The following is an 18,783-nucleotide window of genomic DNA, read 5'->3' on the forward strand; positions in this document are numbered from 1 at the left end:
TGCATATTAGCTACCTACTGTTACAGCTTAGGTGCATTTCCCTATCACTACATTAATAATTAGCTTCTATTTCCAGTAAGTTTACTTTTTCTAAGATGGCATATAGAAAAATAATAATACTGAAGATAAATATACCAGCATGCTTAACAGAATGTGTTACTGCATGTCATAAACAAAGGGACTAGGAAACATGGGGTGGCCAGAAGATGCAATAAAAAGAGCAGCAGAAGCTGCAAAGAGAAAAATAAAACTGAAGGAAGACTATGATTAGAATAAATTCACACAGGATAGTGAAACACACATCAGGACAGGCCACCAGGCACATCCTGTTAAAAGAAGCAGCAGAACAGAGCCTTAGAGCAGAGGTAAGTCCAACCAAATGATCAATTTTTTTTTATTATTATTATTATTTTTCCCCTAGCTGGTTCATTCCTAGCATAGCAGAATATTTTGAAAAATCAGGAGCGAGAATTCCTGGATAATAAGACCAATTTTTATTAATTATTTGCCTCCTCCTCGACTAAAGTGCTGAAAATACACACTCTTCGATGCAATTAACGTTGCAACTCATTTCAGTTATCAGAAGTTCAAAAGCAGTATAAGCTTTAACACACTTGAAATATTTTCTGCATTTCTAAATCTCTAAGAGTGTACAAAGTATCAGCTAAGTACACTTTCCGAATTTATTCTAAATTGGTGCTTAACTAAGGAGCCTGCTGTATTACTGACTTTTGGAAAGAGACATCTACGACTACACCAAACCAGCTTCATGCAAGGAACAATAATGATGTGAGAAGGAATTAGCAAGGATACAAATTGCAAGAACAAAATAACAAATTCTGGAAGATTTTCCAGCATTAATGGTCTTTCAGGATGCTATTCTTAATCTCTTCAGATATCCCCAAGGAAAGGATTGAGCAAGAGAAGTATGTAAACAAAACAATCAACCTAAAAGCTAAATCACTGTACAGCTGTGGTTCCTTCCAGCTTGGCAGTAAAATTTCCTATTAACCCTAAAAAAAATGGGGTTAAAGGACAGAACGTGTGGCAAAGTGCAAAGAGACCTGGTCGCACCAGAAATAAACACTAGGATGGGAGACACCGCCATTCACGAAAGCACGCTAAAAGGCAACAGGACACATTGTATTTTGTACGTTTACAGTTTCAAAACTGCTTTCAACAACAACAACAAAAAGAAATGTTTCAGTTTATAGGTTAATCCTGACCATAACTGAAAATTTGTCTCAAACAATTAATCAGCATATTAATTGCAAACCATGACATTACCCTCCTTCAGTTTGCACACACATCCTCAGACCACACACAGACCGACTCCACTGCTCAAGTCCCTCCAGCAACCACCTCCTGCAAGACACAGTACAGCTGCTGGGAATCACCACCTCTTCATTGCAAAACTATTGAGCTATTAAAAAAATACAAAATAATAAAAAAAAATCTGAGTTTATGCAGTACATTATTAACACTGTGGAAGTAATCATCATTCCAGCTTGTTCATAGGACACTAAATAACCCAGTGGCTCCCTACCTCTTCATACTCACATGCTCTCCAGTTCTGGAAATCTCCCTAGCTCAGTCTCAGATTTCCCTTATGCCCTTCAAGCTAAGGCGGAAGTCCTGAAGCGCAGCAGCAGGTTTGGGGATGAAACTGCAATCTTGGAGAAAGTCCTAGATTTTGGAGAAACTGCTAGTATCTTAGAAGATTCTAATGTATCATTTTTACATTCAAACTTGAATGTATCAGTGAGGAGGTCATTCATACTCCACATTATAGATCTCCTATCCATACAACAGAGCAAGAAAGAAAAAGAAGGGGGGAAAAAAAAGCATTGCATTGTTTTCGCTTTTTAGACCACAAGCTTTTTCAGCCAGAGTGCTTTGCACAAGCTTGTCAGATACCTCGATGAAGAGGAGATTCAGCATGGGCTGAGATGTCTGGATACCAATATAATCTGTATGCTGAATATGCTGGTGAAGAAATTGTGCTCAGGAAAATTGAGTTTGGAAGTCCAAGACTGTTCAGAAAGAGTAAACCCTGGTTGTGTGCAAAGTATCTGCACAACTGAAGTTCTCTGCTGGAAGCTGCCCTTGGTTTTGTAAAAGCACCAATGCCATGAATGTTCTTTCAACTCATTAAGCTCAAGCCCTCTTAAGAGAGAGATGAGGAAACAGGACCTTGTTTCTGGCACTCGGTAGCCCCATGCTTTACCAAGAAGGCATTTCCCTAACAGAATATTTATGTTCTTACATGTCTTATGTTGGCAGAGGAAGAAAAGAAACAACATCCTGGAGCTGGCAAGTGAAAAGCGGGAGAATCCAGGGGAAAATAAAAGTTCAGAAATTTGCAATAATCTTCAGCACTTTCTTTATAACAGAGGAGGAGGGGAAACATACAATTTGAAGCTTCAGAAGACAGCTGCATGAGTAGAACAATACACTAAGTGCTCCACTGCCTGCTATAAATAACCAAGCAATCACCAGTTATTAAACCATAATGAGGAAGGCATGGAAAAGTGTCTCAAATAGGCCTCATTTTGCCTACTGTAGTTCTAGTCTCATCCATCAAATGTAAAACACATTTTCATCACTATCCCCAAACACTAAATGTTGTTTACTCAGTGAAAACGCTGTTTAAAATATCCTGCTTGTTACAACTTCTTCGCTGTAGCCTTTGTGCCAACTTTGCAGACCTCATTTCCTTTCCTATTCTGTCAATTCTAGTCACCTCTGTTCTTTACCTGCTGTCTTGCGGTCACTATGGCCTGAGTTTTGTATTTTCCAGGAGCTCTGCTGTACCAAAGCTTTGCATTTATTTTTCATTTTAAGAGAATGCTTGATTCACTTCTCCATGTTTATTTCTATTTTAACTCACAACTGCTTTTTTCCCCTTAGAATATGTCCAACTGTGTAGTACTCTTAGCATCCAAATCGGACACAAAATATTTTTTTTTCCATATTTAAGGTAAAAGTGAACACAGCAAGTAACACAAGGTTATTTTGGCCACTCATTTTTATTTGTTTGACTATTTTCAGTTCTGAGAAGGGAGGGAAAAGAGGTTAGGTGTAGCTCACCCATTCCAGGCCAGGAAAGACAGAGTGCCATCTGATCTGGGAGACTCAAAGAATACCTCATGTGGCAGCCTGGGGCAACACAATTTCAGAATGAAATTACAGAATGTGAAACTTGTTTATCACAGTTGCTTACAACCCCACATCAGACAACAATATTAACAAGACTTTGAGGAACACAATAGGATGAATCCAACCAACGGTGATTTCAGAATGCCAAATAATGCAGAAAACTAAAAAGCATCTTATAAAAACAGTTTTTATCAATTCCCCACTGTGAACACAAAATTCATTCTGTTTTGTGTGTGAGCGGCTTGGTAAGTTACAAAGTCTTGTGAAGACAAAACAATTATTCTTGATGACATTTATGGCCAATGAAAACACCCCTGCATGGCAGACGCTTTCTCTCTAATAGAGGACAGATTGTAACTTAAACAGAAGGATGCGCTATGTGAGCAACAGAACAAGCTCTTATACAAGCTACTGCTCAACCTGCATGCTCCTGTGTGTCTTCACCTAACCCAAATGTCACAGAAATTTAGGTTTTACAAAATGAAAAGGGAAGGGTAGATCAGCAAGTAGAACAGAGATAAAAGGAGGCTCACTTTAAGTAGGCTAATAATGCTGCTTGTACCATGCAATGTTACACACCTCTCAGAAGTCTCACTTCTCAGCTTCAGGTGTAAAACAGAAAGCTGGTTATTTCTCCTCACTCTCTAAGATTATTTTAGTCTGCCTCCTAGATTGTTTTGACTGATTCAGTCCTTACTGACAAGTTTCACACGAGTAAGAGTTAAGCGCCGATTTCATTAAAAACAATTAAACGAACCTAAAACCAAGTTGGCTCATTAAAAAGAAAGAAATTTTGCAAGTTTCAGCCTAGAGCAACTCTGTGGAAAAGTTATGAGCACCTCTATTAATGCGTAGGTTGAAAATGCTGACATGGTGTGATAGAGCAGTACACAACTGAAGGGTGTATTTACACGGCACGCCGTGATATTGTTCTCAAATACCTGAACTAGCGCCAACATTGAAATCAGTAGTAAGATCCAAAGTGGATCTCCTGAGAATCATCCTGACCTGAGAACTAAACCTCTGATTTCTGCCTTGAGTTTCCTTAATGCAGAACAGCACCGTGGTCACGTAGGGGGATGCACAAAGCATCCCAGTAATGGCCTAGTAGCAAAAGCATGAGATTCTATTCTGAGAGGACCTACATCACTCCTCTGCTTAACTACTTCAGCTCTCTTTCTTGCCATGATGCACTCTGAAAGACGGGTCAGATCCCTACTCATTGGCTCCAGCGCTAGGCTAAAGAAACCGAGTTCTTGTAGTCTCCCCCCTGTAGGACTGGATTTCCATTTACTGGAAGCTAGTGATGTTTTCTAGCCTTGTCCCATTCTGACTGACCAGAGATGGCAAAATCATGGTGGAATACGTACCACAAACCAATAGATGACGTTTCTTACCTTTTCTTGTATAAGAAAGCTCCAGTAAGTTATGTGTATCTTAACAGTTGTTACCAAACAGCATCTCAGGCCTAGAAAGTGATGGCTGAAGAATTTCACTTTTAAAATATTGATTTGTTTGTGTTCCAAATGCTTACCACTTGCAATTCATCTCCTCTTTAGCAATTAAACGAAGTCATATTGACTTTTTTTCCACCATAATTATTTTTCTTGATGTACTAACAGCTAATCCCTTTGCTCCTTAGTTTACTGGAACATCGAGTAGTAGCAACACAAACTGCTAGAGCTTCAAAGTTTGCAGTCAGTAAGGGAGCAGCTGCTTTATGAGTGAAAAGATTCCCATTTTACAGGGCACAGATCAGTAGGAAACACCACCTTTATTCCAGAAGAAAGGCTAACACCCAAACCACCTCAGGCCCTAGCCCAAACCACCTCACAACCTAAGAGCAGCACCCGATCTGACATTGCAAAACAAGCCTAAACCAGGGTTGCTTTCACAGAGGGCAAACAGAGGACTTCCAGAAGCCCTCACAGAGGACTTTGGATGGGCTACAGGGGGGCAGGGGCAGAAGCACCTTGCTCCGCGCCACCCCCACAGCCCAAGGATGCGGGCAGGCGGTGGCAGCCCACCCTCCTCAGCCCAGCCCAGCTTGCAGGGAGATGGCACCCACTGGTCTAAGAGGGGCACCCTGAGGGGTACAAGAGCCCCGTTCCCCACCCGCAAGCCCCAAGCAGCCGAGATGGCGGACACGGAGCCCCCTCCTCTCGCCTCAGGGGCTCGCCCCGGGCGGGGAGGGCAGGCACCGGGCAGCCCCTCCGCGCCGCCCCGCTCCTCACCCAGGTACTCGGGCCCCGGCAGCGAGAGCCGCTCGGGGCTCAGCATCCTCTCGCCGCCGCTCCCTGACGGTTTCCGCCCGTTTCCAAGGCTCCCGACGCTCAGGGCCCGGCGCTGCTCCTCCGCCGGCCCCGGCTGGGAACGAGCCCCGCCGCCGCCACCGTTCCGGGCCCCGCAGCGCTCGGCCGGGGGCTCCTCGCCCCACCGCCTGCAGCGGGGCCACGGCGGTCACACTGCACCCGCCCGGCGCTCGGCACCGGCCTGGGGCTGAGGGAAAGGCTGGGAGGGCGTGAGCCGCCTCAGGGGAAGGGGCTGTGGAAGGCGAAGTGACGGCACGGCTTGCCCTAAGGGGCTGGGGTTGACATGGCGGCCCGGCCCTGAGGAGGGGGCTGGGGTTGACATGGCGGCCATGCCCTGAGGAAGGGGCCGGGGGTGATGGCCTGGGCTGCGGATGCCTGGGGACTCCTCAGAGGGAGAAGGGCTGAAGAGCCAAAATGGCACAAGGAGTGAAGGCGTATAAAGCCGTTCTGGTTCAATTTGGAAACCAGAAGGTGCCTAAGAGCAGGGAGCTGCTGGATGTTTTGTGCTACAGCTGTGGGGGGAAAGATCCAAAGTTGAAGGTCAGTGGAAATAAGTCACTGAAAGGCGTTATGTAGCAACCTTGTTCCAGAGAGCCAGGCCTGAGCAGGGTGACCATGGAGGCCCCTTACGGTTACATCGGTCTATCAGTACTGCTGCTTGGCTCCCAGGCTGGTTTTTGGCAGCTCTGGTTCTCCAGAGAGGAGGGAACGGGGAGCATCGGGCATTACCCATTGCTCACAGGAGAGCAGAAAGTAACAGAAAAGCTCTGAGCAGCTCTGCTGGGTGCCTTTTCTCCAGAAGCTGATAGGGCTGAAATTTCCCAATGCCTTTGCAGTTTTTTCTTGCATCAGCATTAGAAAAAGCCCAGCCCAGGATGTAATCCCAGGAGTTCCAAAAGAAGAACTGGGAAGTGTTATGTTTTTAATGACAGATGCAAAAGAACAGAAATTAAATAAACCATTTACATGTGCATGCAAGCCTTTACTCCACAAAAACAAAAAGCTGTGTCGCTGTTGGAAACTCAGCTTTAACTTCTACTCAAAGTACAGTCAAGAGAGCAAATAGGATGTTATAGATAACCTACTTAAATTCCACATAACCCCACACCCCCAAATTGCCTGGACCTTTCTGCTGTATTTGTCTTGTTCAGTCTTTAAAAGGTCTTAGATATAAATATTTGAAAGCTAAGTAGTGAGAATAATGTAAGAAACAGACTGAGACACCCCAGTATGAAGAGTGATTGGATAAAAGATAAAACTGTCTCAAAGAGGATCGTTAAACATATCAAATGACAATATTATTGAAAATTATTTGTGCTACAATGAAGTTCATTTTAAAAATCATGTGTCCACTTTTGCAGTTTACATGTTTAGTTCTGTGTATTTAAAGGCTATAAATTTAAAGAAGAGAGATTTTGATACCAGATAAAATCAGAATGTATCTTGCATTGATGCAAGATATTTTTGGAGCCAAGAATTCAGCAGAATTTAGAAAGGAAGTAGACGTTTTTACACAGAATGAGAAAATACAGGATTATGTTATTACATATAAAAGCATACAGGGGGAAAAAAAGAGCACAGTGACTGGAGGAACATGAACTTCGTGGTGAAGGCAATTATCTGACTAATGGGGTTTTGGAAAAGATTTTTCCTAACATGAGGTCTATTCCATAACTGCTCACTTTAGGGTTTCAGGCACTTTGCAGTGAGGTGTCTGCTTCTAGGCCACTGTTGGAGAGGAGGGGGTCATTTGGTAGACCCCCTGTGATCGTTACGTTTAAGAACACAGTTCTTGTGCTTCTAAAACTGGTGTCAAGATCTGTTTTCACAAGCAGTCCTTTACAATCATCCAGGCAGTTTTACTGGTATTTAAAACCCAAATCTAGAAGACTTTCCTCTTCTATATTCCCAGTCAGCTGTGCTGGTTGGAGCCTTCCACAGGTTCATTAATTCTTTTCTGTTGTTTAACCCATTTCTGTAAAACACAATTTCTCCTTGATCAATTTCTGGAGCGCTCATTTAAAAGATGCTTTTAACGTCCATTTTTAACAACTACATTATAATATTTCTATTTTGCATTTTCCCTGGGATTTTTTTTTTTTTTTTCTTGTTACGGTTTGGTCTCTATGGATTGGACTATGTTATTTCCCTTAAGCTAGCTCAGGGAATCCTTTTGGACACTGAGCCCATTTGTGGTTGTAATAATGATAAGTTTCAGCAGTAGTGGCGCCTGACTGTTAATGACTCAAAGAAAAATATATAAAAACAAGACGTCATTTCTGGAGCCATTTATAAACTTCCCTGTTTACTATAATTTCTTTCTGGGCTTGCCAGAGCCAGGATTAGGTGATATAACCAATCAGCTGCAGCACTCACCTGTTCTCTCAAGCTTGTGACCTGAAAAGGGAGAAATGCTGCCAGCCTGGCCATGGGTATTGCTTTCCCATATTCATCCTTGAACCCAAGACTATTGTGTTTTAATAAAAAGCTCTTTTAAATTGAGAAGGCTTTTCTGGATCAGTGGGAAACATCTGCAAGTTTAATAGCTGCTCCAGGAAGAACAGCCCTCTAACAGGAGGTTAATGTTCCTTTGGACCCAGCTGGAAGAATGACAATGAAAAGCAGTAGTTTTCTCTGTCAGCAGCTCCTCAGTGGATAATCAGGGGTACAGGTCTTGCTTTAGGACAAACATAGGGAGTAGACTCAGGGTTACCATCCACCCTGGCAAACGGTGATGCTTGCATCTTTTAACTAAATGTGCTGAGTTCGTCTACCAGCATTTGGGAATCCAAATCAGTCTTTCAAGAAGATCAGTTGGACTACACTGATATATTTTGTGAACACCGTCTCTCAGAGTTAAAGTGACCTTGATTTGATTTAGCTTAATTCACTTCAAAGTCTGGTTTTGGAAGGCCTTCAGAAGTCATACCTTTAGGTAAATAGGGGTAATTTGCTTTTATAAGAGACCATGTGTTCACAAGTTTGAAAATAGTCAGTGGCATAATTTAAATTATATCATGAAAGAAAATATCTCTATTACGTTATGATGCATGGACTGGAAAACTCCTTCCTGTTTCAGTTTTACAAGAGTTTCTCATCAATTTAGCTTAAATCAGATTTGTCTTCTCCGTTCCCACATACTTTGCACCCACTGTGTTAATTGTGTTGTTTAATCTTTGCTGTTTTTATGGTCACTGTTCTAAATGATACTATCAAAGTTCTTCTGATTTTTTTTTTTTAATTAGTCAGAGTTCTGTGAGACAGCTCCTAATTCAGAGAGATTATTGTATAGAATAATAAACAGGACTAGATATCAAGCAACAAATTCCAGAGGAAATGCCTTGTTTTAAACAGACTGAGTCATTTTGTCTGGCTTCTATTAATTGTTCTTGGAATGAAATATTTTATTTGCTTAGAATTTTAACAATTGTTGCTAAAGTATTTACAGTAATGCATAGTGGTATTGGAAGCAAAAATGTAACTTTTTTTTTTTTTTTTTTTTTTTTTTTTCTTCAGGAAGCAGTTGGAAACTGTTGCTTTAAAGGTTACAACTACAACATACAAAGAACTAGGTTGTGGGGAGTCTTCAGTCCTTCTTCAGTCCTGTTCCAGGTTCAACTTCTATTCATGTAAGCAAGTTTCACAAGAAACACCAGGAAACTGTCTGTAGACTTTCTTGTTTATCTTCTGAGTGTCCAAAGCATTGTCCTATTTTAGAAGAGTTAGCTAAGAGCCTATACTGTGCAGGACTTTGGGGGATTTGGTGGTGCTTTGTATTTTTTGAGGTCTCCCGTATATTTGCCAACTGAGCTTTACCTAGTACGTGAGAAATAAGAAAATTGCTGGTGGGATAACAAAACATATTTATCTGAAGACACCTGAAAAACAAATCACAGTGAGAGGAGAAAACACTGAGTGAAAACAGCTGTCAATTTTTATTGATGATCTATTGTTTTAGGCACCATAGCAGAGAGAAGTTTTGAAGGGCGATCTGAAGGAATGGGGAATAAGATCTTCACATACTATTTTTTATGTAAATTATTGGAAATCTTGTAAATGAGATTAGGATTCTATTATGCAAGACATTTGAAAAATAATTGGTGCTGCAGCTGGATGATTCATTTGTGAGTCAGTTGCAAACTCATAAAAAAACTCCCAATTAATTTCTGATTTAATAATTATATGTATGAATTATGATCAAACTCTCTAAACACATGCACTAAAAATAAGATTATCTTAAATAAAAAGGTCAGCCAAAACCACAATGAAATTATGTGATGAAATCTGTATTTTCATATTGTTGATTCCTCAGGAGACATTTACAGAGAAAGATCCAGTACTCCCAGTGCTTATCCTGCTCTGAGCCTCCTCATGCTGAATGAACTGTTTATCTAGTTTACAGTCAGCACAGAAGTTTAGCACAACAATTAATGCTGTCACTTTTCCCTAATAAGATAGTATTAATACTAATTTACCTCTGCATGTAAAACCTAGGCAACCAGATGGGTTTTAGATTGTTTTTAAGGCCAACAGATGTTAGAGAAATAAAATTCACAGTTTCTCACTCCTTACGTCTGCCACAAAATGAAGTCTAGAAACAACATTGTGTTTTGCAGCTAGGGATAGGATATGATGACAGCAGCAGCTCTCTTAAACTGCCAGGATTTGTACCATTAAAAGGGCTTAAGTTCGATACATGTAATTATACCTGGAATTCTTAAGTCAAGGATATACTTAACTGGTAAGGTGTCATAAACACGCAGGAGACTACGCTGTGAACATGATTTATGTCTTCTTTACTAGTAGTTTACCTGCTAATCCTTAGTCTGGATCACTGAGACTTTGTCTTGTTCCTTGAACTGGTGGACAGAAAGAAAGTAGAGATCTGATGTAATTTTGAGGTCTCTCTATGCTGATAAACTTTATGTTCACCTGAGGATTTAGGTTTAATCAAGTTGTGAGATGCTTATATTTTAAATGTAAGTTCTTAGAGAAAAAAAAAAAAGTGAAACATTCTTCTACTTGTTGGTCATGAGAGTAGTTTTATATTCTGGATGATCTGCTTATGAGAAGAAGGAATATTATTATGACAGGTTCTGTGACTTATGGAGGCTGCATCTTCATTTTACAGTCAAGGGTAGCTCTAGGTGGTATGGTAGATTCCTGTCATGTATTATATGTGTTGTCCAAATTTTAGTTGTTTTTGAGCTTGACGTTAGTAAGCAAATTTGTATTTTTTTTTGTAACAGCAAACTGTTGAAAGACTCTCCTTCAGTTTTTGTTCCCATTATCTCTTCAGGAAGGAAAGGACAACATCTTTAAAAATACTTATGTACCAAGTGACTGACCCTTCTCTGCTGGAATGCCGCCCCACTAATGATGCAGAGAAGAAAAACAGCCATTTCTGGCAGAGTTTTCAGGATCTCTCATGCCAAACACACACACACCAAAAAAAAAAAAAAAAAAAAAAAAAAAAGTCTAAAATGCCTGGTAAAAATAAATATCAGTAAGAAATCCTGGCCTGGAAAACATTTCTGACAGCCAAGGCTTAGCTCATCCTGGGGGGTAACTCAAGAAGGCCTGCAATTTTCATTCTTTTTTTCTGCTTGTTGAATGCTTCTTGCAAACTTAAGCATCTAGAGCGTATCGTCTATTGGGCCAGGTGTCTGTGTGATAAAATAAGTAAATGAAGTTCTGTTTGTGTTTATACACACACAAGAGAAGGGACAGGTCTGTGTGGAAATGAGCTGTTGCTTCTTAGGCTGAAGTGAAGCAGTTACTCTGACAGCTGGACTGGCCATCTCTTATGGGAAAGGGACATAAATTCCTATCTGCAGTACAGAGACTTAGCACATTCAAAATAGTCTGGAAGTAAGTAAGACAGAAGGCTTACAACATCTACAGGGAAGATCAAATGATGGAAACAAGGAAAAAATAGCCGAGGAAGTGAAAATCATAGATTCATTAAAGTTGTGAAACTCTTGCAAAAGAATCCTTAGCTCTACTTTTTAGGTACGTAAAAGAGAGCCTGAGTATTTATTAGGGCTATTGCGAGGGAGCACTGCAGAACATTGCAGCTATGCAAGAGCTGAAGTCAGTGTTCTTTTTAGTGAGAGCACACACTGATATGCCAGTCATTCACGCAGTAATCTAAGACAACAAAGTGAAGAATGTTCTTTCCTTTCTGCTACATAATACTTGAGGTGTTTTCAGGAGTAACAGCTTTGTGGAGTCACCAAAAGAGAAGATAGAGACCAGAAGATTATATAGTGGTTGGAGAGTTTAGGAAGATATATTGAGAAGCAATAGATGGGAGATAGAAAAGGTGGCATGCAAATCACTTACTGAGGGAGAAGATAAGCCAAAGGAGACTGAACCAGCAAATTAAGATACTAAGTTTTATCTGAGGAATGTATTTAAATTTTGCTTTTGATTTTCTGACTTTATTGTGCTTGTTTCTAAAACAGAAAAATAGATTGACCATTCTCCATTTGAAATTCATAATAACACATAAGATAGTCAGAAACTTTCTTTAAGTCTCCAATTCTTTACACATTAAACTTTACGCAGCGAAAGCAGAGTTGCTCCTTGAACACTCCTGAAGTTTAGGTATGCGTCAGAGTTTCCCTCAAGCTCTGTGACTGGAGTACATTTCTGGTATTTACTAATCATATTCAGTGTGGTCTAAGTTATGTGAAAGAGAAACCTGCACTCTCTGTGACAAAATTTTCACTGTGCATCAAAAGCATACTTCTGTGCTTGCTAAAGTCCTTAAGTTTCTATCAACATTTGCTGACCTGAATTAAAGCCTAAATTGCAATACACAAACCCCCACTACCTAGAATTCCCAGAATATTAGGGTGAATAGTATTAAAAGTGTAATACTTAAGTGTCCTAAAATCCTAAAATCGCAATGACATAGATGTGAGTATACATGGCTGGGAGGGAGATTGGACATGTGTGTATACGTGTGGGCAGCTGATCTCAGAGGTGGAGGGTGTGTACATCTCTGGGATCTTGCTCCCACCTGTGCCTTTATTCAGGTCTCACTTGGTGCTGGTAAGAAGCAATTAATTTGTTCCCTCATTCACATTTATCAAGAGCTAATATGAAAGAGGGAGAGGTGTTAAGAGGCGTCTCTGATTCAGCCACCTGATAGGAGAGCAGATGGTTGACATGTAGTATCTCTTATCAGAAAGGCTCAAGGGTTATATCTTGTGCATGCTGGCAGTACTTGCCTAACTCATCATGCCAGTAAAGTATTAGAACTGAATCATCTTCAAGAAAGAAAACACTCTTTATCTGTCTGTCTACATTTTTACATGTCACTCATCTCCATAGTGGCTGGGTTTCTGCAAACAAGAAAGGTTTGTGAGCTGAAGGAAAGATCTGTTTGTGTCTTTCACATCTATTCCCATGGCTCCTTGTTTCTCTTGCGGGCCCAATTCAGGTACTCTGCTTTTTTGAGGAAGGAAAGCTCAGCCCATCAAAGCTATTCCTTGTACTGAGATGTAAGGTCACCTTTCTTTCTGATTGTGTGACTGAGTTCCAGAGTTCCACCACAAACTTTTTGTTTGAACTCGGAACCTATTGATTACAAACCACATTAAGAGCCTGAAATCAAAGAAAAGTCCTCGTCCTCAGTTCTTTGGAAAATGCTTCTCTATGCATTCAAGAATTACTTTAGGAGCCACAACTTGTTGCTTATCCATTTGAATATGTTTGGAGAATAAAGGTGGTTAGGTTTTTGCCTTCAAATTGAAGTCTTCTACTGCTAGCTTTTAAAAGAACATTTTTCTTTTAAGCTCTTCCTTTTTCTCTCTCTCTCTCTCTTTTTTTTTTTTTTTTTTTTTTTTTCTGTGCCAGAGTCAAGGTATTAAACTGTGCTCTTCCTAAGGCTAGGCCACAGGCTACCTTTGCAATGCAGACATTGTGCAAGGCCTGGGTAATTGCCATTTCACTGCAGGGAGGAGTCCAATCAGGAATAGAAGAGGGTGTATTTGCATTATTTTTACATAGAGGATGTAAAGGAACTGGCAAAAGAAAGAGCAGAACCAGCTTGCAGGACACCCAGGAAGAGCTACTGTCTCAAACAAAACATGAAGGAAGGTTTGGTTTGCTTTTTTTCCTCCTGATTTGAGAGTCAATTTACTTACTTGGGGCTTTTTGCACCTCTCCATCAAGTGTCAGTAGATAAATAAATAAATAAAAGAGCTTTCAGATGAATCTGCACTTGGGTCATTAAATTACGTAGTGACTTTTGCAGGATTCTTTGTGCCTCAGCTTCTGAGTGCAGCCATTTAATGTAATGTTTAGTTTTGCTGTTCTGCACCATAAAGTAGAATTAATAGTTGTCTGTTAGATGGTCACAAATTTCCCTCAAATAAATTGGAATTTGACTGTTTAGAAGGTAGTAAATAGACAAAAGGCTGAGAACGTGAAGTAGTTCATGAGCTCTGACTTGATAACCTGAATTTTGTTTTGTTGCAAATGAAAACTACTGTGGTAAAGCCGCAGAAGACAACATATGGATTACTGTTGTCTTCACAGTAAGTGGCTTCAACTTGAGAAACAGCATAAAGGACAGTACTGACAGGACTGGAATGTTTATGACATCTAAAAGGACATCTGGGTTCAAAGTAGTGGTGCTACTGCTAGAAAAATTCAGGAAAGGCAACAAGGGAAAAAACGATAGCATAGCATAAAATATAAATCAATGCTAACATTTCATTTAATGTATTTAACACAGAGACCATCATTTACAAACTAGGTCACCAGCTGTGAAAGCTGCAGGCCCCTCAGCTCTTTGGAAAATCAAACTTTCTTTTTATGTACAACAGTGAATTCTGAGGCCCAACTGCATATCTGCATCTTCCTCCATATGGGTAAAATCTTCATTTTTATCTTATCGGGCATTCCAAGCTACAGCCTCTTTGGTTCACTAGTGACACTGAAGAGGGAACTGGTATGGGTAATGTAGCAGTAGAATAATGATAGAAATTAAAAGGGCCATTGAAAAATCCCACAGTCTGACGGCACTGTCATTTTATCTTGAATGTGGAGCTCGGTAGGGAGCAACTTGTTATTTTCCTGGATTTTCTATTTAGTTAAGGAAGCCCATTAGTACAGCAGAATTTGAACAACCAAAATGTAGACTTTGTATTGATCTTTCCAGTTAAATTTTTTTTGAGTTATATCCATTGTGAAACTGGAGGTTTGGAAGAGATCCCAAAAGACCACCTAGCTCAACCTGTACCACATCCAGATTAATTATATCAAGGCCAGCACTAGCAAGTTTATCCAATTTTGTTCTTAAAAAAAATCCAATGGAATTGATTCCACAGTGCCTCTAGACAGTCTGCTGCAGTGTTTAAAAAAATGCTTAGCTGGAATGCTGATTAGCAAAATCTTTTAAGTATTTCTTGTCAGAAATCAAGTTGACTCTTTCATGCCTTTCTACTGGAGCCATAGAGAATAGCTGATCACCATCTCTATAGCGAGCTTTTATGTATCAGAAAGCTGCATCTACTTGGAGCTTATTTTCTTGACTAAGCTAATCTAAATTCCTTCAGCTTTTTCTTGTAGGGTTTGTTTTATAAACTTCTTGTTCTTGTTGTTATTTTCTTGTTTCTCTTCAGCTGTGTTTGTATTTCTAAGGTGTTCAGCTAAAATGAGATGCAGTGTGCTACTTGGGGCTTCAGTACCATGTGAAGCTTAGAAATGAAACAAATTGTCTTCCTTGTGACACACCTTTTAATGCATTCCAGAATGAAATGAATTTTTTGGCAGTGGCACTGCATCGCTGATTTATACTGTTTGTTATACGTGTAACCCTAAGATGTGTTTTTGCTGTATTTCTGACTTGTCAGGAATTCACAATGTTTACTGATGTCTGTTTCTGAAGAATAATATTTTACATTTCTCATTACTGTTTTTTTCCTTGTTGATTTTTGGGCAATCTGTCCAATTTGTCAATAGTATTTGGGGAATCTGATCTCACCCTTCCTAGTGTTTGCGTCCCCTGCTGTTGTTTTGAGATTATCAGGGTTTCTTTAATACAGATATTCAAGCATAAATAGTGTGTTACCAAAGCTGTCTCTGAACATACAAAGCAAAACAGGGGTTAGGACAGACTCTGAGAGGTACCAACTGACATGCCTTTGCATTTTGATAAATAACCACTGATGACCACTGTGGTTTTCTTCTATCAGATGCCTACACACTTTCCACTAGTTGTATTTAAAGTATGAGTCTGTGAAAATGTCCTGTGAGACAATGTTAAAAGTCATACCAGATTTATTGTGTCTTCTGTTTACCCAGTGAGCTTAACATTACTTAAAAAAGGGAGACTAGCATTTTGCCCCTATTAAATTAACTCATACAATACTAAATATTTAGGACATGATTGCTCCAAACCTTTGTGAACATATGAATTAAACTATCTGGTCTGTCATAATCTTCTAGGAAACTTGAGGTGTGGAGCAGCATCTTCAAAGCAAGGACCATTTGTGTGCTTTAGAAGTACTTTGACAGGTAAGAACAAAACTGCCCATCTCCCTCTCCCTCTCCCTCTCTCTCTCTTTTAACTTATTTTTAGGATCTTTATGGTTTAAAAATAGCTAAAGTGCATTTTCTCTCGTAATCCTACCTGGTTCTAGATCCTTTCCTTTTTCCTTTTCCAATGTCCTTGGTGTTCTGGACGCAGTTGCTACAAATGATGCTAAATTTTAATATTATTTCATTGTAGTTATTTTCTCTCATTGGGTTGTTTTATTTCTGTAATGCATCTATTATTTGGGAAAAAATGTGTCATGAGATGGTCATTATGATGATCATTTCCCTGTTCCCTTTATAATGCCTGCTTTATTTGATTAAGCATATTGTCATATCAATTAATCATTAATTATATTTTAATTACTCCTTTCCCATTTTCATTACAATACTTGTGCTATATGTCACTTATCAATGATCTATAAATTATTACATAATGCTCTTCCCTCACAGCTGTGTGTAAAAAAAAACACATATCTTGTGCATGTGTTGAAATGCCTTCTGGTATCTATGTAGTCTTTCTTCAAGTTATTTGGTTTGTGAGAGGTAAGTTTTAAGCATATCGTTCAATTCACCAGCATTATTTAGCAGCTTTTCTACTGTTTTTTCACCAAAAATATCCATTTTGCACTATATCAGTCCACTTCACAATTATTCCCCAAAGATCCCACATGGAATCAGGGCTATATTCAGTCACAGTATTGTATCATCAGGTAGGTAACTGAGAGGGTTAGAAGAAAAATTTCCATCCTCTCTACTGCAGCAGATCTAGGAAGTTGTTACGAAAAGCAGAATAATACTATGTGCTTCTCTATCATTTCACCTTGGGATTTCAATATGATTTATAAGTCAGAGATTTAATTATAGGGAAATTGAGCACAGAGAGGAAAGTGATTGCTGGAACACAGGCACAAGTTGCAGAGGACTGGTAAACACACTTCAACAAACACAAGTGGGTAAAAATGTTTATTCCCTGGGGAGAGAAGGACTGAAGAGGTAACAAGTGAATTTATTTGTGTTTATGACAACATTTTTTCAAGAGGCTTTTGTTTCAAACACAGGAAAACACTCCTCTCGATTGCTGGAAGACTGTTTCATGACTTAAGTATGTAGTTATCAGGAAGTTCTGGGCCCTGTGTTTGTCCGTTATCACGTGCAGTACTTTAGCATCTAAACTTCTCACAAGCTTCTGTGAGCCTGAAGTGAGCAGGGCTTCTCTGATTTACCCACAGTCTTCTCTGATTTTCACCACAATCTAGCCTCAATAGAGAATATATACTTGAATTAATTGTGGCTGTGTTGCCCTGTATTTTTAGGGGGTGCAATAATGTGAGGGTTTGGCATGGTAGCCAGCCAGCCCCCTGTCAGAGTTATGTTAATGTTTTCTCGCCCTTAACTTCAGCCCCCTGTTCCTAACTCTTCCACTTCGATCATCTCAGAGCTTATTCTCTTACAATAACTGCTTTTTCTTTTCGTGCCTCAGTCTGTCCCTGTTTCCAAGTCAATGTTAGCATAGCGAGGCTTTTTAATCGCTCCACCTCAATTAGTCCCTCTTGGCTACCTTTTTTGTTGTTACTGGTTGGCAACTTTGTGCACTTTGTCTGTCAAAGGCGCAGGATTCAGAGCCATAGTCGAGGTGCTATTGCACACATGCTGCGTAGAGCGGATCTGTTCCCATCCTGAAGCAGCAATTCAGCATATAAAACAAATAGACTCTTGTGTGGGTATTTTTTGCAATCTGGGCCCCATATATTGTAAATTTATGCTTGGTTTGCTTCTTCTGGTGTTCCTGTTCTTGGGAGTTCTCCTCAGTGAAGCTGTTTCAGATTATTTTTTTTCTTTAGATTTCTTTTTTTTGTCTCTCAGTTCATCAAGAATCAGCCCCTGCTTTAATTTTCTGTTGACATGTTTAATAATATCCTTTGTTTTCACTATTTTACACTTAATTAATAGGAATGGCAGAATTGTCTCAGTCACATGCTGTGCTGTTTACTTGCTCTTGTGATTCTTTAAAGGAGAGGAATAATTGCAGCTTCCTCTGGATTCATCTGCGTGAAGGCTTTAAATAAGACCATTGCTAACTCCGGCCCTTTGGTGTCAATTTGACGAAATTCCCATCTTCCCCTGTGGTCCAGGGTTTGGGCTATCTGAATCAGCTTGCATCCGAATTAATACTTAGAAATCATCCGAGATTAATTACATAACAGAACTTTCTTGCGTTGCCAACCCCGCGTATTAAGATGTCAAGTCATGCCACAGAGGATCGTAAAACTTGTTTTAACAATGACATCCAGTGAAAGCCTGTCTGCTTTTAAACTCAAGGCAGAAACCAGAAGGCACGGAAGACGATTGTCCAAGTGTTAATTTCTACTCCTACAGGCTTCTACCCTGGCTCCTTTTTTTTTTTTCATTATTTTTTAGGGTAGCAGAGATTCCTACATCGTTGGCTGTCTCCAGGCTGTAAAAAAACATCAAATATGAAAAGAATTGCGATGAACGGGGGGAAAAATTTCTCCCTCGGAGCAGGGAGCTGGGGAAGGGGCTGCTCAGGGGCATCCAGTTCCCGAAGGGTGCGCGGCAGAGGGGCTGGGACGGGGCGCAGGGGCTCTGCCTCGGCTGCACCGGGCACAAGGCGGGGAGCTCTCCGCCCCCAGGGGGAGCCCGGAGCCCAGGGGACCGCTCTGGGGAGCCCGCAGAGGGCTGAGCCCGAGGGTCCCGTGGCGGTGCCGACCCCGGGAGGGGGAAAGCGAGGGGCCGGGGT

The 18,783-nt window shown here is 40.3% G+C and overlaps 1 protein-coding gene and 1 long non-coding RNA gene across 5 annotated transcripts in view; one reads left to right on the plus strand and one right to left on the minus strand.

Moving 5' to 3' along the window:
• Positions 1-5,577, minus strand: part of CSTPP1 (centriolar satellite-associated tubulin polyglutamylase complex regulator 1) — a 78,623-nt gene extending 73,046 nt beyond the window's left edge. For 2 of the 3 annotated variants that reach the window (XR_011809664.1, XM_027459374.3), the window contains exon 1: positions 5,394-5,574. Coding sequence is in view for 2 of the 3 variants with exons in the window: in XM_027459374.3 (XP_027315175.1) it covers positions 5,394-5,439 (46 nt within the window). In the remaining variant the exon portion in view is untranslated. Of the gene's footprint in view, positions 1-5,393 lie in introns of all 3 variants that reach the window. The other variant, XM_072038710.1, reaches the window with a different exon arrangement.
• LOC110351715 (uncharacterized) lies at positions 5,050-18,407 on the plus strand. 2 transcript variants are annotated; one of them, XR_002399484.4, is made up of 4 exons: positions 5,050-5,397; positions 8,988-9,100; positions 15,936-16,004; positions 18,038-18,407. It is a non-coding gene; the product is annotated as an uncharacterized lncRNA (long non-coding RNA). The 2 variants fall into 2 exon arrangements; XR_002399485.4 differs by lacking the exon at positions 5,050-5,397 and adding an exon at positions 5,718-8,406.
• Positions 18,408-18,783: the final 376 nt, after the last annotated feature.

This window comes from Anas platyrhynchos, chromosome 5 (genome assembly GCF_047663525.1).
Source record: "Anas platyrhynchos isolate ZD024472 breed Pekin duck chromosome 5, IASCAAS_PekinDuck_T2T, whole genome shotgun sequence".
NCBI lineage: Eukaryota > Metazoa > Chordata > Aves > Anseriformes > Anatidae > Anas > Anas platyrhynchos.